This window comes from Grammomys surdaster, unplaced genomic scaffold (assembly GCF_004785775.1).
Source record: "Grammomys surdaster isolate TR1022 unplaced genomic scaffold, NIH_TR_1.0 125769, whole genome shotgun sequence".
Classification (NCBI taxonomy): Eukaryota; Metazoa; Chordata; class Mammalia; order Rodentia; family Muridae; genus Grammomys; species Grammomys surdaster.
The window spans coordinates 64992-82226 of record NW_021620600.1 but is presented as its reverse complement, the minus strand read 5'-3'; the positions used below and the strand labels follow the sequence as shown (position 1 = coordinate 82226).

Here is a 17235-nt window from a genome sequence, read left to right as displayed (position 1 = left end):
CTCAGGACCCGCCCCCATCCCTGAGAGCGCCCCTTAGCCAGCCCCTCCCGCGCCAGGTCAGGCTAGGCCCGTCCGCCCACTAGAAGTAGAGAAACTTATTGCTGTGAGTGTGTGGGGAAGGAGAGGAGCCATTGAGCTCAGAAAGACCCCCTTCCCCTCTGCCAATCATTCCTCCCCATCGCCCCGCCCCCAAGTCCGTGCGCCTCCCCCCTAGCGCAGGAGGGGTGCGCGACGCATGCGTGTGTATGTGGGGGGGCGCGTCATGCAGCGCATGCGTGCAGTTGCAGGCACCCTGGCGGCCGTGGGGAAAAGGGAGACCAGGACCTGGCTCTCCCTCCCCGAATCCCACACTGTTTGGTAAATTGGGAGATGTGGAGGGGCAAAAATCATGTTTTGTAGACGTTTATAATGACTGTAGCTTTTTAAAAATGCTTAACTAAAAAGCTGGATATGTGTAGGGAACTGGAGAGCAGAGGGAAACAGTGGGAAGTGGTTGGTACCCTTCAAAAAGGACTCTTACCCCTTTTCCCGCCCCATTCGTCTCTTTTGAGGGACAGGGGTATAATAGGGGTTGTTTAAATAAGTTGAATCCTTTGGCAATATTAGGAGTCCTCACCCCATACCCTGGTGTCTAGAGTCCCCTAGCCCTTTGCCCTGCCCCTACCAGATCCCACCCCACTCCTCAACCCCTGTCTCACCAGGGTTTAAGGTCCCGAGGGAAGGCGGGGGTGCGGGAGGGACTCAAAATGTCCCTTGCATAGGAATTGTTGCATCAAGAATTGGGCCCAAGGACACCCCCAGCGACAACTCTGGTGACAGCGGGAGGTTTCCCTGAGGCGGTGGGAACAAGGGATTGCTTATTCTGCAGACCACCCAGCTCCAAAGGGGGAGTTCGCTAAGGATTCTGGGACCAGTGTGGTCTCTGGGCTTGGGGGAGGTAGCATCCTGGAGCCCAGACGGGATTTGAGAACGTTTTCCACCCGAGAACGTGGCACGTGGTGGGCAAGGAAGCTGGGAAGGGCAGGCTGAGATCCTAGTTGAGGTGGGCGTGTCCTCTTTTCCCACCAGCCGGGCAAGAGGGGTTGCTGGAGATTGAACCCTGGGACCTTAGCACATTATGCAAGCGCTTTTAGCATTGGATCCCATCCTGTCCTTGACTTGTTTTCAATGGCTACACCCAACTGCTGCACTGCCAGGATGCACCAGCCGGGTGCCTGCCTGCAAAGAGCACACAAGTTTAAAACACTTGGTCGTCTGTGCACTTTGCAAACTTCAGCACACTAAGAGGGAACGGGAGTCCCACGCTCTGGGAAACTCTGGTGGCCATGAAGACAGTGTTTTGGCACCATGGGTGGTGGGGTGAGGAGAGGGCTGCCTAGACAGCGATGGTGGAATGGGGTGGAGCTCCCTGGAGCTTGTCCAGGAAGGTCTTATGTCAGAGGCGCCAGGGGACAAAGGAATGTGATGTCGGGGTTGAGGCCCTCTGGGGTTGGGGTTGGGGTCTTGAGGACGGTCAGAACCCCGAAGTCTGGAAGTGAGCTGGGGTGGAAAGGAAGGGTGGAAGGACGCTGTGGTGCAGTCCAGGCCAGTGGGGGATAGATGGAGTGATGGAGGTGGGGAGTGTGGGGCGCCGGAGTCCGTGGGGTGTGGGAGTGCAGGGTGCCAGGTTCTATCTCTTTAAGTCTAGGGTACTAGCCTCACATCTTGGAATAGAGTGGAGACTGCAATGGGTAGAGGGTTCTGGGCCTGGAGGCCCAAGTCCATGCAGCGAATAGAGGGAGCAGATCCCTGGAGGCGGGTGTGGGTGGAATGCACCAGCTGGCGTCCTCCAAGCCCAAGAGCAGCTGGCAGAACCCCCCCACCCCCAAGCTGAGCTCCTCAGGGCTGCGGCTGATTAACCTGTCTTCTTTTTCCTTTGTGTTCCTAGAGGTTTTTGTTTTTCCTGAATCAATTAGTGATGGGTGGGTTGCCCTTTGGGGGGTGACCAGGAAGACCCCTAAAATGCTAGGCCCGACCCCAGAGGCTCCCAGCAGCCTCCCCTCCAACTCTCTGCACAGCTCCTGGCGGCTTATTGCTGAAGAGGGGGTCGGGGAGGCATGCAAACTGGAGTGGGTGCCCCAAGATGGAATCAGCTTTTAGTTATTTACAGGGGTCGATGGGAGGGGTGTCCTATGGCTCATGGAGACCTGAGGTTTGCTTTTTTTTGGGGGGGGAAGGGGAGGGAGTTGTGGGGGTACAGGCTCTGGCCCCGTCCCCTCTATCTTGGTATCCTGGGTTCTCTAGTATATGGGGAGTGAGAGGCCCCGGGGGTGTCTGCTGGCATCATCTCTTTTGCATATTATTGACTATTTTTTTAAAGAACCCTTTCCCCACCCCTACTCCCAGCTCCTTTTCACCTTCCCGTCACCCCCTGTTCCCCCACAGGGGGAAGGACCACGCTAGAGGATGGAGGGCAGGGTCGGGGGAGCTCGGCGCGTGGCCCGGGGAGAGCCAGGGGGGGTGGCGAGGGGCGCGAGGCGCAGGGACACCCCGCTCAGGCCCACAATGCTGCTCAGGCTGCGGGACTTCTCGTAACCTGGGGAAGGAGCAGAGACAAGGGTGGGAGGGGGCGTGGGGATGGGAGCCAGGGTGAGGATAAGACAGAGAGCCCAAATAGGGATACACAGGCAGAGAGAGGGATGGAGAGGTGAGAGATGCCCAGAGACACAGAGATAGGTGGGATGGGCGGGCCGAGGAGATGGAGAGAGGTGAAGAAATCGGAGAGTCAGTCAGCATCCACAAGAAAGGTGCAGACACAGGGAAGGGGAGAGACAGGATTAGGAGGCAGGTGGTGCCCACTGAGCCTCCCCATCCAGCCATGCCCGCCCCTCTTCTCCCCCTCCCAAAGGTCCCCTGGTCTGAGGCCCAAAGGCAGCAGTTGGTGAGGTGGGATGGTGGGCAGCAGGGGCTGGGGTGGAGGCAGCAGCTGGTGGAGGGGGCTGGGCAGAAAGGAGCTGAGGGCCTGGTGCAGGGATGGGGAAGGGATCCATTCCTTGGGACCTTGTGCTAAGAGCTCACTGTGTAGCCCAGGCTGGCCTAGAACATCCTATATAGCTTAGGCTGGACTCAAATTATGTAGCCTAGACTGGCCTCAAACTCACTCTAGCCCAAGCTGGTCTCAAACTCACTATTTAGCCCAGGCTGAGTTCAAATTCAGTAGGTAGGTAGCCTTGGACTAAGAGGCATGAGTCATTTAACTCAGCATGGACATCTTTCAAGGGTCCAGGACATGGGATAAAATAGAGGTTTCCAAAATTGGATGAGGTCTGCTGGTGACAAGAAGCAGTAAGGTCACACAGCTCATGGGATCCCATATCAGGACCAGTATGGGTGGGTGGGGTTTTTTGGTTTCATTTTTTGTTTTTGTTTTGGCTCTACCAATACCAGGGGTAGAACGGTTACTCCAGGCATCCCAGGCTGGGAGGTGGTACTCAACTGCAGGAGTCTGGAGGGGAATGGAAGCCCAGTGTCTCTAGGACACTCCCTCCCACCATTCCCAGTTGCTAACCTGGGGGGAAGGGACAGGGGGAACCCGAGGGTCTCGCGAGGTCTCAGGCGGTGACAAGAGCTGGGGACAGAAATACAGAGAGTCAAGGGTGGGGGATGGGAGGCAGATGGGGGGCTCCCCAACACAGGCTCACTGTTGGGGGGACGGAGAAACGCCGGGATGTCTTCCTCCTCTCTGGTGTTTTCCGGGGGGTGATGGGAGCGGTGAAATGGGGGCAGCCAGAGACATCAAATATGGCAGGAGCTTCCGGGGCGGCTAGGAGAGGGGAGGGCCAAGTGGGGGGATGGGGGTGGGTACAGGAATAAGAGGTTGGTGTGAGGTGGGCGAATGGGCCAGAAGGGAGGGAAGACCTTGGGCGTGAAGGGGGGACGTGACAGATGGGGACAGGGGACGGACATTACACTGGGGCAGAGAATAGTCAGCCCCATCAGCTCTGGCCATCATTTGAGTTCAATGAATGGATTTTGGTGTCATATGCAAGAAAAGCAAGGGCCTCGTCCACCCAACTGGGGTCCCCGGCCTTCCCCCACTTACTTCACTCTACCCTCCATCCCCCCAGGAACCCCTTAAGGTAGGGTGAGGAATAGAGGGGTTCAATCGAGGAGGAGGAGGAGGAAGAGGAGGAGGAGGGGTGAGATGGAGGATCAAGGGAAGGAGTGATGAGATGGGCATGGAGGACTGGGGGAGAGTGGAGGAAGGACATGGGCCCTCTGGGCTAGGACCCTAAGTTCTCACAGCTGTCTGCTTCCCTGAGGTCTCTGGAACATGGGGGTTTCATTAGGCCTTTCCTGAGACTTGCCAAGTCCTGGGACTGAGGATAGCATGCCCTTAGGCTGAGAGCAGGGATTCTGGGTGTTTCTATTTTGGAAGAAGGTGCTATGATGTTTCTAGAAGTAGACCACACACCTTCAGTCTGCTTGTCATTTACTGGGAGACATTGGCCTCACTCAGCACTAAGGCCCTTCCAATGGTCTCTGAAGGCCTTCGCCAGTTCTTGCATGCCTGTCTCTTTCTTATTTATTTATTTATTTATTTATTTATTTATTTATTTAGGTTTTTCGAGACAGGGTTTCTCTGTGTAGTCCTGGCTGTCCTGGAACTCACTCTGTAGACCAGGCTGGCCTCAAACTCAGAAATCCACCTGCCTCTGCCTCCCAAGTGGTGGGATTAAAGGTGTGCGCCACCACTGCCTGGCTTTGACTATCCTTGACTGTCCCTTGACCTCTGACTCTTTATCCTTTCCTTTCATCTCCGTAGACCTGGTCCCAGCTAGGTCCCTGTCCTCTTGTCCCTAGATTCCCATCCCATCTCGCAGTCCCTGGCATGGCCCTACTTTCCTAGTGTCTCCTCTGATATGTCGACCTGTTTTCTACTTGGCCATTAGAAACCCCCAGGGAATTAAGTCTGCTCAGGTTGAACCCAGCTCTTAGGATCAGGGAGAACTCTCCAGCCTCACTCCATCCTGCACGTAGGAGTCGTCCAGGTGCATAGCCCACCTTGGTGACTGGATAAAAAAAAATAACCAGAGAGGGACGCAGACAGGTGAGGGTAGGGTCAGAGGTGAGGTGGGGGATGGGTTGAGTGAGTCAGAGGTGGGAGTTGGGGCTAGGTTAGTTCTGGAGTGTAAGGGCTAGGCAAATCCTGGGGTGACAGTAGGAGTCAGTGTCAGGAACTGGGTGCAGCTGTTCACCATGGGTGAGGGTCTCGGTCAGTGGGAGAGCATGTTCTCAGAGAGGTTAGTCAGAGGTACAGAAGGAAGGGGAGTCAGGAGGGGCCGTGGTGAGGAACTACTTACCCTGGGGGGAAGGGGCTCGTCCACTAGGGGGATATCCAGGCTGCTGCGTTGGCGTTGAGGTCGGGCAAGAAGCTTGGGGGGCCTGGCTTACGCCAGCATGGGGGGGACAGTGGGGGAGCACCAGTGGCTGGGGATGAGGGAAGAGGCCGGAGAGTCAGGGTGGGTGGGGAGATGGAGATGAAATAAAGACAGGTGAGGAACCTTGGGGCTCACGGTGAGGGAGGAGGAAAGAAGGCGGTTTTGGGGCTGAGGAGGAGAATAGAGGGAAGTCCAGCACCTCCCCCACCCCCTCTAATCCCTCCCATGGGCTGAGAGAGAGGAAGGGTCTCTGGGAAGCCCCTGGAGGGCACCTCACCTTTTCGGATGGAGCCATCCGGGGAAGGGGCATAGTCTGTGACAAGGAAGCAAGCTCGATCCCGGCTGTAGCGACCCCGGCTTCCAGGAGTGATCGGGCTCTTGTCTTCTGGAGACATGGCTGGCTGGTCAATGGCGGGGCAGTCCTCATGGGCCAATGCAGCTGCTGCAGGGTCTCCATTGGGACGGGGGTCCACTGCAAGGTGAGAGGCCATAGAGGAGAGAAGCTGAAGGTGGATGGTGACAGCGATGGAGAGAGGGAGATCCGAGTGACCCTGGGGTGTGGGGTACAAGGCGGGTGCCATGGCATGGGGGGGTGCTGAGAAGCAGGGAGGGCAGGTATGACGGGCGAGTGTGGACAGTGGCTGAGCAGAGGTGAGTGCTAGCGAGGGACAGTCAGCCTCGAGCGAGTACGCAAATGTGCAGAAGAGGAGAGTGGAGTGCAGTGCTCAGTATATGCAGGGTGGCGGCCGGGGCTACTTCAGACCAGGTATGCTAGTGTACATCTGTCATCCCATCCCTCAAGACACTCAAGAAGCTGAGGCAGAAGGATTCTGAGTTTGAGGCCAGCTTGGGCTGCATAGTGAGATACCATCCCCTACTCCCAACCTACCCCCCCCCCCAAAAAAAAGAAACCCCAGAAAGGGTGGGTGCACTGGCCAGGCAGAGAGGATGTCACAGGTTTCAAAGCAGTTGCTTAGGGACAAGTCTGGGATGCTGCAAAGGGTATGATGGAGAAGGGCTGGGAAGGTGACAGGTGAGGGAGGGTGAGGTGGGGGTCCCCTAGGCTCTGACTTGAGCTATTTTTAATGGATGGAAAACTGGGTCAGTGGCTAAGGGAGCAAGATGGGGGGCCAGGCAGACTAGCTCATTTTCTTGACCTACTTAAGGCCGGGGGGGGGGGCACTCACCTCCTTCCTCCAGGACACCCATGTCACTGCCTGCAAGAAACCAAGTCCCCCAGGACACATACAACCCGAGAAATCAGGCGCAACTGCTAGCTTTTTCCTCTCCTCCCTCCTCTTAATGGCCTGTCTCCATATATATATACACATATATATGGACAGTCTTGCTCTATAGTCCAGGCTAGCTCTGAACTCACCAGACTTGTGTCTTAGCTTCTCAAATGCTGGGAGAACAGGTGTGCTCAACCAGTCCTGACTGCTTCTTCTCTTACAAGAACTCTCTCGGATCCCTGGTGTCTCCTGCTGCCCTCTGCAGACCCTGCCTGGCAGTCTTGCACCCTGACTCTTGTGTTGGCCTTTGCTTGTTTCTCCCTTTCGACTTCCTGTAGGTGGGTCCTGACCTCTATCCTCGTGGCAGCCGATTCCATTTGTCCCCGTCTTAAGTGACTGTTACTTTCCCCAGCTCAGGACTATCAGCTGCAGTCACAACCTGTGACAGTAGCCAGGCCTGTTCCTAGCCTTCCTAGGAGTCATGTGAGACTTCCTGTGTTTTACACTGAGCCCCTTTCTTTTTGAGACAAGGTCTCATGTAGCTTAGACTGACCTTGAACTCCTGATCCTCCTGCCTATTCCTCTTCAATCCTGGAAGTACAGGCACACAGCACCATGCCTGGCTCTCATCCTTTTCTTCTCTCACCCCCTCTTCCTTCGCCTTCTCAAATAGAAATAGGAGTATCCTTAAGAATTGGTGTGAACTAGTAGCCCAGGAGACCACTCAAACCTTTTGTTTGTATGTATGTAGCCCAGGATAACCTGAAACACGTGCTGACCCTCCTGCTTCAGCCTCTCCAGTGTTGGAACTACCAGAAAGTGCCACTAAGCCCTTCTCTGTCTCCCCTCCCTTTTCTGTCCTGACTTCTCTTTCTTTCTCTTTCTATTTTTTTTTTCATGACTTTTGAGACAGGCTAGCCTCGAACTCCTCATTCTCCTACCTCTATCTCCCAAGTACGAGAGGTACCGAGAACCTCCAAAGGATGGGAGGAGGCATGCGCCATCACACCTGGGTTTCTGAATCTCTTTCTCCAAAGACCGTCACTATGCTGCTTCTGCCTTTCAGAGCAGCCTGGCTGAAATCCATGTTCACAAACACTCTTCTACATGGAACCCTGTTTCTGTGGCATTTTGTGCCTCCTCTCTAGCCATTTGTCCTTTCTGCTCTGTTGCTTCCCACCCTTCTCTGCCTGAACCTAAGAGAACCTAAGATGCCCCTGCACCCCCCCCCCAGCCCTGCCACCTTCCCCAAGGTCTCCCCACACCTCCAATCCTGGCCCCAGCCTCACCTGCCCTGTTGGTTTCAATCACCTCTTCTTGAGCCAGTGGGCAGGGCTCGCCAGGGGCTGGCAGAGGAGGCAACCCCATAATTCCCAAACCCCCAGCACCACCCCTGAGCAGCCCGGGGTGCGTGTGGGGTCCAGGTGGGTAGGCCCCAGCCACAGTCACCCCCATGGAAGGAGGAGTGATGGGCGGAGGTGGGCTGATGCCACCGCTGCCATGGTGGGGGTGTGGTGGGGGCGGAGGTGGGGGGTCAGGCTTGCAGTAGTTGGGTGAGCCAGGCTGCGGGGGCCTGGGGATATGTTTGTTTTTCTTCTTTGGCAATTTCTGCTTGGCCATAGCCAGTGAATAGTACATGCCGAAGTTGTTGACGATGACGGGCACGGGCATGGCAATGGTCAGCACACCAGCCAGGGCACACAGCGCCCCAACCAGCATCCCAGACCACGTCTTGGGATACATGTCTCCATAGCCCAGGGTGGTCATGGTGACCACAGCCCACCAGAAGCCGATGGGGATGTTTTTGAAGTAGGTGTGGTTGGAACCCAGGATGTCATCAGGGTCAGCTCCAATCCTCTCAGCATAGTAGATCATGGTGGCAAAGATGAGCACCCCCAGGGCCAGGAAGATGATGAGCAGCAGGAACTCGTTGGTGCTGGCACGGAGCGTGTGGCCCAGGACCCGCAGGCCCACAAAGTGGCGGGTCAGCTTGAAGATGCGCAGGATGCGCACGAAGCGGACGACACGCAGGAAGCCCAGCACGTCCTTGGCAGCTTTGGAGCTGAGACCTGACAGGCCCACTTCCAAGTAGAAGGGCAGGATGGCCACACAGTCAATGATGTTCAGACTGCTTTTGAGAAACTCCACCTTATCCGGGCAGAAGGTGACCCGCATGAGAAACTCAAAGGTGAACCAGACCACACACACGCCTTCCACGTAGGTCAAAAAGGGTTCAGTCTCCACCTCCACATTGGTGATATTCTCCGGGGGAGCCCCAGGGATTGGGGAGGCCTGCGTCACCGTCTTGTTGCTGATGTGGATGAAGCCCTCGTGGGTCTCCAGGCAGAAGGTGGTGATGGAGATGAGGATAAAGAATAGGGAGGCGAAGGCCACATACTGCAGGGGGACGGGAAAGAGAATGGGGGTGATTAACTTGTTTGTATCACTGGAATCTAAAGAACTTTCTGGTGGCCTCGCGTTCCCCACTTCAGGACCCAAATCCTACAAGAATCCAAGCATTACCATATAATGCTTCCGCCACTTCTAGCAATCTGTTCTGAGACAGGAACCTCTAGAGGTTCAGGGCAGGAGCTTGCCACAGTGACCTAGGGAAAGAGCCCTCTCTGGGTTCTGTATCAGGGGTCCCCAGAAGGATCCAAATATTCTACTTGCAGGTGGGGATGAGAATGAATATAACAGTGCCCTTGTCTCAGAGGTTTGGTACTCCCTGGAGCTGAGGAAGGGAGAGGGCAGGTGACAGGGGATACTAGCCATAACAGCGATGCAAGCAGATAAGCACTCTGCCCCCAGATTCATTCCCAGCCTTTTCTTTTATTTTGAGACAGCGTCTCTAATTTAACCAGGCTGGCTTTGAACTTACAGTCTTCTTGGCTCAGCCTTCTAAGTAGCTGAGATAACAGGCCATTAAGCCCGGCTCAAAAACCTGGGCTAGAATTGGTCAAACTGGAGCAAGGGTTAAGCTTTCTGAATCAGAATTTTGTTTTTTAATGGAATTGTTATGAAGATTTGGTGAGTGTACAGAGGGCTTGCTTCCAAAAACAGTGCTTGGCTGAGTGCCTAGAACACAGTGAGAGCCGAGCTGTTACTAGGGTACGGTGATCAGCTAGTGGGGGCAAGGATGGGGGGTCAGAGAATGGCTAGGATCTAAGGACCTCATTGTCAGTATCCCACTGAAAACAGAGACCTAGGGGGCAGGTCAAGGATGTGGAGGAAGCTCTAGAGGGAAAGCCTTACTGGGTTCAGGCTAAGGAGATGGAAGAGGAATGAGGAACGGAAAGCCTTGTGGATGGAGAAGGGCTAGGGTTCTCGAGAGGTAAATTCAGGGGCCTAGACTATGAGCCAGAGTCCAATAACTCGGGGGGGGGGGGGTGAGTAGGTCCCGGGCCTTAAGGTAGGCTGGGAGAGTGGTCACTAGTGTAGACCACCGACTGGATTTCTCCGCAGTGGAGAAGAAGCCAAAGACCTCTGCAGAGCGCATGCCCGGAGCCTTCCCTCCCCCACCTGCAGGCTACAGCACTGCAGTGGAGGCGGGCCGACCCGGCCCGGAGGAGGGCGCGAGGCGGCCAGAACCACGGACAGCTCCCCCAGCCGCAGTGCGCAGCCGCAGTGCCCTGATCGTCTTAACTCCTTCCTGGCTAAAGCATCGCAAGCCAGCGCGCAGCCGCAGTGCCTATGGCTTAGGCTTCGTGGCTAGAGGCCACCTATCCTACAACTTGCGTAACCCCTTCCTTCCCAGGGCCCCGAGGAAGGGTGGGCACCCACTGCAGTGTACAAGTGCAAGGTTGGTTTCCCCTGGAGTTACTCTTAAGCAGAAGGCATGGAGGGGTACCAAGGCTCTGTAAGAAAGAAAAGAAAGCGAAGCCAGAAGGACTGGACCCTGAGGCTGGAGGTGGTTTGCGGCCTCAACTTGCAAGAAGGTCCACCTGGAGGTTGGAAAGTACCGGCACACAGCAGATACTCAAATAAATAAACAATTAAAAATATGTGCAAATAAATAAATAAATAAATAAATGAGTAACCTTCGTAGCCATTCTCGATCCTTAATCTGATCGCCACCCAAAGACTCTATCTCTGTTTCAGCACCCTTCAATGGGGTCAAAGGAATGAAGGACTACCCAGGCCATCGAGTGGGAGAGGAGATGCTCTGAGGCCCAAAGGAGCATCTGAGGCTATGTCCCTCCTGCCCCTCTTACTTTCCCCTTCCCCCCAGCTCAACCCCAAATGTCGCCAATTCAGCGCTTCTCGGGGACTAAACTTTATGTGAAGCCTCCGTCCCCCCCCTTCCCCCCCCCCGCAGTACGAATGCGGCACTGCGGCTCCGGCTCCGCGTCCTTCCTGGCCCAGGACGCCGCACGGCAGGGGGCGGGGGCGAGTGAAGAATAGCTATCCGTTACCCACTTTTACTAGTGCCCCTTCTTTTCCCCCTTCTTTTCCTGAACTTACCGCCAAGCTATTCCCACATACCTCGCTCCAGGGTCTCCTGGCCCAAAGGAAGTTTAAGAAGAGGGAAAAACTATGGCCAGAGCTATCAAGAGAGTATTCATAAGGCCTGGGAAGTTACTGAAGCTTACAAACTTTTCCAGGAGAGATCTTTGAGGGAATCTGGGGTTTCTAAAAAAGGAGAGGGTGGAGAAGAGAGGAGGACCGGGGAGGGTTCTGGGTTTACGCCAGGGGAAGCAAACAGAAGAGTGATGGTAGGGGGTGTCGAGAAATGGAGGTTGGGGGAGCAAGGCTGGAAGAGGAGAACCCTGTGGGTTGAGCTATCCCAGGAGTAGATAGGGTGGGAATTGAAAATTTTCTAGGCTGATGACTTGGATTTGAGGTGACACAAACTTCTGAAAGTCACTTGGCAGAATGAGAAAGTACCCAAGGAAGGAGGGATGGAAATGAAATTAATCCCAGAGGCACAGGGCAGTTGTGCAGTTGGAGGGAAGGGTACGCTAACTGTGAGCAATTCAGGGTGGAGGGGACACATACTGGGGGCACTGGAGGGGTAAGTATAACATGGGGCCCTTCTGGAGACACAGGAGTAGGATCTGCTGGACTTGAGGGAGGAAGTTCTTTGCAGGAGGTGGTAATGAGGGTGAAGAATTTGAGGGTTTAGGAAAGAAGACCCGCCCCCCCAACACACACTCAGCTAGGTTGTGGGAAAACTGTCCTGAATAGGACCAGTAGTTTGGAGGTTCAAAAGGCTCTGAGGGTTCCTTGGGGGCAGGGATCTTCTAGAACTTTGAGAGCTAAGAGCAGATCACAACTAGGAGGCCCAAAGTTAGAGAGAAAAACAGATCTAGGAGTTGGACCCAGGGAGAAGAGGGAGGACTCCAAGGAGAGAGAGATGGAGAAGGAGGGTCTGGAGGGGGGTGGGGAGGATCAAGAATAAGTAAACGGCTTCGGAGTGTTCAAGGGACAGTGAGGAGTTTTGGAGAGGCTGAGGACATTCTGGGGCCCTGCAAAAGGTGTTAGGTGTGTGGGAAAGGCGGGGTGGGACTGTCAAGGAAATCCAGATTTTCGGCTAGGAAGCTGTTCCCCAGAATCTATGATGACTAGCAGCAGTGAGTTGGGGTTTAGAAGGTCCCAGAGATGCTGAAGGTTCGAGAGGTGTCCTTGGAAGGGTGGCCTAAAGAGAGGGGTGTGTTTGCAGGGGCGCAGGGAACTCCAGCTGCAAAGAGGAAGGGCTTCCGGAGAAGTGGGGAGACCGGGAGGTGGAGGGATATTGGGATGGAAACAGAGCGGTTAGGATAATGAGTGCTCGGAGAGCGCGCTCACCCTGGCGGCCCGCGACGAGTAGGGGTCCTCAAAAAGCGCCCAAACACGGGGCTGCCAGCGCCTCCACCAAGTGCCGCCCGCGCCGCCCGCGCCCCCGGCAGGTCCTCCGGCACCTCCGCCCGCGTCCTGAAAACACAGACGCTTGAGCTCGCCGCCTGCCCCGTCCAGGCCGCCGCCTCCTGCGCCCGCCTCGTCGTCCAGGCCTGCATCGTGGGCGCCTCCGGCATTGGCGTTGGCGTTGGCCGAGGAGTCCGGGGCCTCGAAGGAGTCCAGTGCCTCCTCGGCGTCACGGTGCTGGCGGTAGGTCATCCAGCAGCAGGCCTCCACGTCCGTCTCGTCTATGCCCCAGAAGCCCAGCTCCTCCTCGAAGAGCGGCCCGCACACGTCGGCCGGGCAGTGCAGCTTGCCGGTGCGGTAGTAGTTGAGCACGTAGGCGAAAACGCCCGGGTGACGGTCGAAGAAGAACTCGTCCGTGCCCGGGTCGTAGTCAAAGCGTGCGGCCGCCTCGGGCTCGGTCAGCCCGGCCAGCCGGGTCCCCGGCAGGGTGCGCAACGTGGAGCGGTACGTCTCATGGCGCACGCCGCCCACGTTGATCACGATCTTACCGCTGTCGCCGCCGCCGCCGCCGTGCCGCCCCATGGCCACCGCCGGCAGCCCGGGGCATGGCTCGGCGCGCCGGCCCCCAGGCCCGCAGGAAAGCGGGGCGCCCGCCGGGGAGGCGGCGGTGCCGGGCTGAGCGCACTGCTGCTGCGGCGGCGGCGGCAGAGGCGGCGGTGAGGACTCAGGCGGCTGCGGCGTTGGCGCCGGCTGAGGCTGCTGCTTGCCTGTCCCCTGGCGCCCGCGGAACGACCAGACGCACACTGAGCTGAACATTGGACAGGGAGGCGGGGCTGAAGGGGGCAGGGTCTCGGGGGCGGGGCCCAGGTAGAGAGGCAAACGTGATTGGACAGGAGGAGGTGATGAATGGATGGGGAGGGTGTGATTGGGCGGGTGGAGGGAAGACACGAGCTGATTGGGTTGAGAGACTAGGCGGGGCCACGGCTCGACCCAGCCTAGCTAGAGGAGGTGGGGTTGCACAGAAAGCTCAGGGATTGGATCCTACCTAGGAGAGGGCGGGGCGTCAAGAGGATCCTAAAAAATGCCTAACTCAGCAGCACAGCGAAAATGTAGAGCTCAGAGCCAGGTATGGGAAAGACCCAGGTGCGGTGGAGGCAAGGGGATCAGGCGTTCAAGATCATGCTACAGAGTGAGATAAGGACCAGCCTGGGCTGCATGAGACTCTGCCTCAAAAAAAAAAAAAGGCCTATCAAATCTTTTGCGGGGGTGGGGCGGGGGGCGGAAATCACAACAAGAGAAGCTGACAAAAAGAAAACAAATTGCCTAGAGCCCGGGCAGGCAGGACCTGCACGGAAAAGGCAAATGAACGGGAAAGTAGTAGTGATTGGATGCAGTGAGCCCAAGAGATTTACCGTCCGTATTGGGCCGGGACAGTGAGGGGGAGGGTCTCACCTGAGTTGGGGGCGGTACAAGGGAACTGGAGGTGGAGTTGGAACGTGATTAAATAAAAAACTGACAGGAGACAGTCGAAGCGGAAGATAATGGGACGCTACCGTAAGGGAAGGAAGAGGAGGCCTGGGAACGTCTGGATGAAAGCTAGGGAGGGACCGAGGCTGCAAGTTGTGGAGTTCAGGGAGCCCCTTAGGTTTGCTACCCTGCTTCAGTCTTAGCATCCCAAGTAGCTGAGATGACAGATGAGCACCGTCAGGTCCAACTGGAAGTAGCACACTTGGACTTCGTTAGATGAGGATGGACCTGGGCGAAGAGAGTCCAGATGAATGGGAAGAGACACAGGCAGATGGGCAGGGTCTATATCTTACAGAAACATCTCAGTAGTCCAGAGGAAGACGCGACTAGTAAGTGGACGGCAAAGTGGGGCGCTAAAAATGAGCATTTAGAACGGCAGGAGCCGCCAGGCTGGTAGGATGGAGTTCGGGAAATGAGACAGCTGTTAGGGAAGGACACTCATTGCTGGACACGGGGTTGGGGGTGGGCTGGAATAGAGAGATTCATTGTCAGAGACCCAGGAGGATGGTCTACCGGGTCTTACGGGAGGGGCAAAAGTTGCCAGCTGGTGGAAGAAAGGGAATGAGGCCTAGATAACGAAGATTGCAGACAGGAGGGCCAAGAGATGGGTAAAGGAGTGGGCACCAGGCATGCAGGGTGGAGCGCCACTGGGAGCACGGGCAACAGCTTCTCAACCACGAGGTCAGACGGGACCATCGGAAAGGGGCGGGGTTACGGAGGGAAAAGTGAGAGGCCAGAGCAGAGACCGCACACCTCCGACCGGGTAGGCCCCGCCCTCTGGGCGGTCCTAGGCGCAGGGCTGGCAGTGCGCGAGTGCCACGACTGCGGCGGGGGCTGCAGCGGGAGGAGGCGCCTGCGGGAACGAAGAGGGCGGGTCACGGGCTGCGGCGGTCGCTGGCTCCTCGCCTTCCTCTGCAGGCTCTTACGCGGGTTCGTATTCCCATCTCCAGACCCGTTCCTGCTACTGTGTGTCTGTCACCTTTCTCGGTTGTCTCTGACTGTCCTCCTACCTGTCCCCACCACTCTAGTTATTATCTGGTTCCTCTATGTGGATCTCTCCTTTCTCTTTGGGTCTTTGTTCCCTTCCTCTAGGTCTCAGTCCTTCTCTCTCTAGGTCACTTACCCTCCCCCATCTGGGTCTATGCCTCTCTGGGACTCTGCCCCTCTCCCTCTCTCTGGGTCTCTGCCTCTCACTTTCTGAGTCTCTATCCTCAGCTTCCTCTCCCCACCCGTCCCTGGGCCTCTGCTTCTCTCAGGGTCTCTGTCTTCCCCTCTCCCTGGGACTTGGTTCCTCTCTGTCTCTGGGTCTCTTGGTCGTAGTGTCGCCTTGGTCTCTGTCTCCTGCTCCTGATTTTTAGTTCCTCTGTTTCTGGGTTCTCTACCTCAGTCTAACCCCGTCCTGGCAGTAGTTGAATCTGTGTTGCTTACGGGACAGTTGCAGAAATGGGGCCTGTCCTGCAAACCCAGGAGTGCATCCTCCCCAGACCCTGGAGCCCCCTCCTCTGGAGACTTCAATACTCTGACGGATCCACCAGGGCAGAAAATAGAAAGAGGTACTCACTGCCCACTTTGTACTCCTACTGCTGGCATGTCACAGAGAAGCTTGCTGTGAGGTAGTGGGTGTGGGTCCCAGATCGATCAGGGATAGGGTTGCAGGGATGGGGCGGGGTTGGGGTATGCATTAGAAGTATGGACTAGCACTAGGACCTAAATCACAATCCTTCCACACCTCACCTCCACCCTGACTTTCTGCTTTTAACAGCAGTCACGCACAGGATCCAGTTACCAAATAAATACATTAGTGTTTTGTTTTTCCCCTAAAGGTCAAAAGTTGGAAGTGAGGTAGAGGCTGGTGAGAGAGGAAACAGAGAAGACTTGTGAGGCTAGAGGCAAGCAACAGTTTGAAACTCATGGAGGCTTGGAAAACTTGGGTATTTCACTCCCAGTGCTTCACCAGGGTGCAGGGAGAGGAGTTGGTCACTAGAGAATCACCTGAGATTGGATGAAGCTCCGTTACAGGGTATCCAGAGGAGGACAGAATCAAGGCTGAGAGGGGGATGTAGGAAAGAAAGATGTCTGGCCCTTTCTTGAGACTCTTCTCAGTCCTGGTCCACCTCATCCATCCTCATCCTTCCCCTCTGTCATCCCTCTGACTGTCCCTTCCCCTATTCCCAAGGCCATGTCACTAGGGACCAGTCTTCCCCTCTTGGACTTCTAAGATTCCTTTGTGCTCCGCTCCCTACCCCCATTCCATCAGTGCAAAATCCAGGAAAAAGTCTCAGTAAATCGGAGACTGTGGGAACTCACAGCAAAAGACTCCCCCCACCACCACCCCCAGACTGTGGTGGTGCACGCCTTTAATCCTGCACTCAGGAGGCAGAGATAGGCGTAGTTCGAGGCCAGTCTGGTCTACAGAGTGAGTTCCAGGACAGAGAAACTATGTCTTCGAAAACATAATACAAAACAAACAAAAAAGACTCCCCCCCCCCACACACACACAAGCCTTGGCCCTCCCCCAAGCTCAAAATCCAGGGGGGATCTTTCTGCTCTTCTGCTGCAATCTTTGGTCCCGTTTTCCCTGTCTCACAAGCCTAGATGTAGTCTGTCTTCCCGCTCCCAGAGCTTGAGCCTCTGCCCCCTCCCCGTACTCACCCCAAATTTAGGCGAGGAGGGGACTGAAGGGATCTGGCGGTGGGGGAAGAGTGACCGTGCCCCCATACCTCTGGGCAGCGAGAGACTTGCAGATGGAGGCTGTGACATCACCACTGGAGGAGGGACAGCCCCTGCTCCCCAAAACCCAGGGTCTTCAAGCTCCGCCTTTATATCTGACCCAGGGGCCTTGGAATCTCCAAGTTCGTAGGATGGTGACTTCTTTCCTTAGAACAAGGACTGGAAAACCCTCTACCGATGTAATCCCCATTGCCACCTGTCGCTGTCATCGCGACCGGTCGCCTCCCACGCTTGTTGTGGCTGTGGCCGCCTCCCCCGAGACGCCAACAGGGAGAGGACTACAAAATCCGTGATGCTCCGCGGTGTGCGGCCCTTTGACTACAGGCAGTGGGGGCCAGAGGTTTCATGGGGATTGTTGTTCCCGGACCTCTCGCGGGCGCGCACCCTGCAGAATGGGATGCTTCTCTTCCATCCCCTCTCTTCCTTAATTCTAGAGGTCAAACATTCATTTTCCCTTCCCGAAAGTTACTCAAATGATGTCC

General features: G+C 56.1%; 1 protein-coding gene across 5 annotated transcripts; it reads right to left on the bottom strand.

Annotated features, from left to right (window-relative positions):
* Positions 1-238: 238 nt before the first annotated feature.
* On the bottom strand, positions 239-13312 carry Kcnc3 (potassium voltage-gated channel subfamily C member 3). Of its 5 annotated transcripts, none has more exons than XR_003714098.1 (5): positions 12440-13312; positions 7942-9049; positions 5698-5892; positions 3548-3802; positions 239-2575 (listed from the first exon to the last, which is right to left on the bottom strand). XR_003714098.1 is itself a non-coding variant. In XM_028788913.1 (5 exons), the coding sequence occupies exons 1-4, from the start codon at positions 13310-13312 to the stop codon at positions 3591-3593; spliced, it is 2193 nt and encodes a 730-aa protein (XP_028644746.1). In that variant the 3' UTR covers positions 239-2575; positions 3548-3590. The 5 variants fall into 5 exon arrangements, 4 of the variants coding, with proteins under 4 accessions (XP_028644746.1, XP_028644743.1, XP_028644745.1 ...); XM_028788913.1 differs by having other exon boundaries at positions 3548-3607; XM_028788911.1 differs by lacking the exon at positions 239-2575 and adding an exon at positions 5343-5469 and having other exon boundaries at positions 3689-3802.
* Positions 13313-17235: the final 3923 nt, after the last annotated feature.

Bases quoted from the DNA above. Each gene is read 5' to 3' on its own strand.
- Kcnc3 (XM_028788910.1), bottom strand. From the start codon at position 13,312: ATGTTCAGCTCAGTGTGCGTCTGGTCGTTCCGCGGGCGCCAGGGGACA. The intron at 9,050-12,439 runs GTGAGCGCGCTC...GTCCCCCTGCAG, and splicing joins ACTCGTCGCGGGCCGCCAGG to TATGTGGCCTTCGCCTCCCT. The intron at 3,803-5,697 runs GTGAGGTGCCCT...CCCCTCTCCTAG, and splicing joins GGATGGCTCCATCCGAAAAG to CCGCCCCGGAAGCTCCTGCC.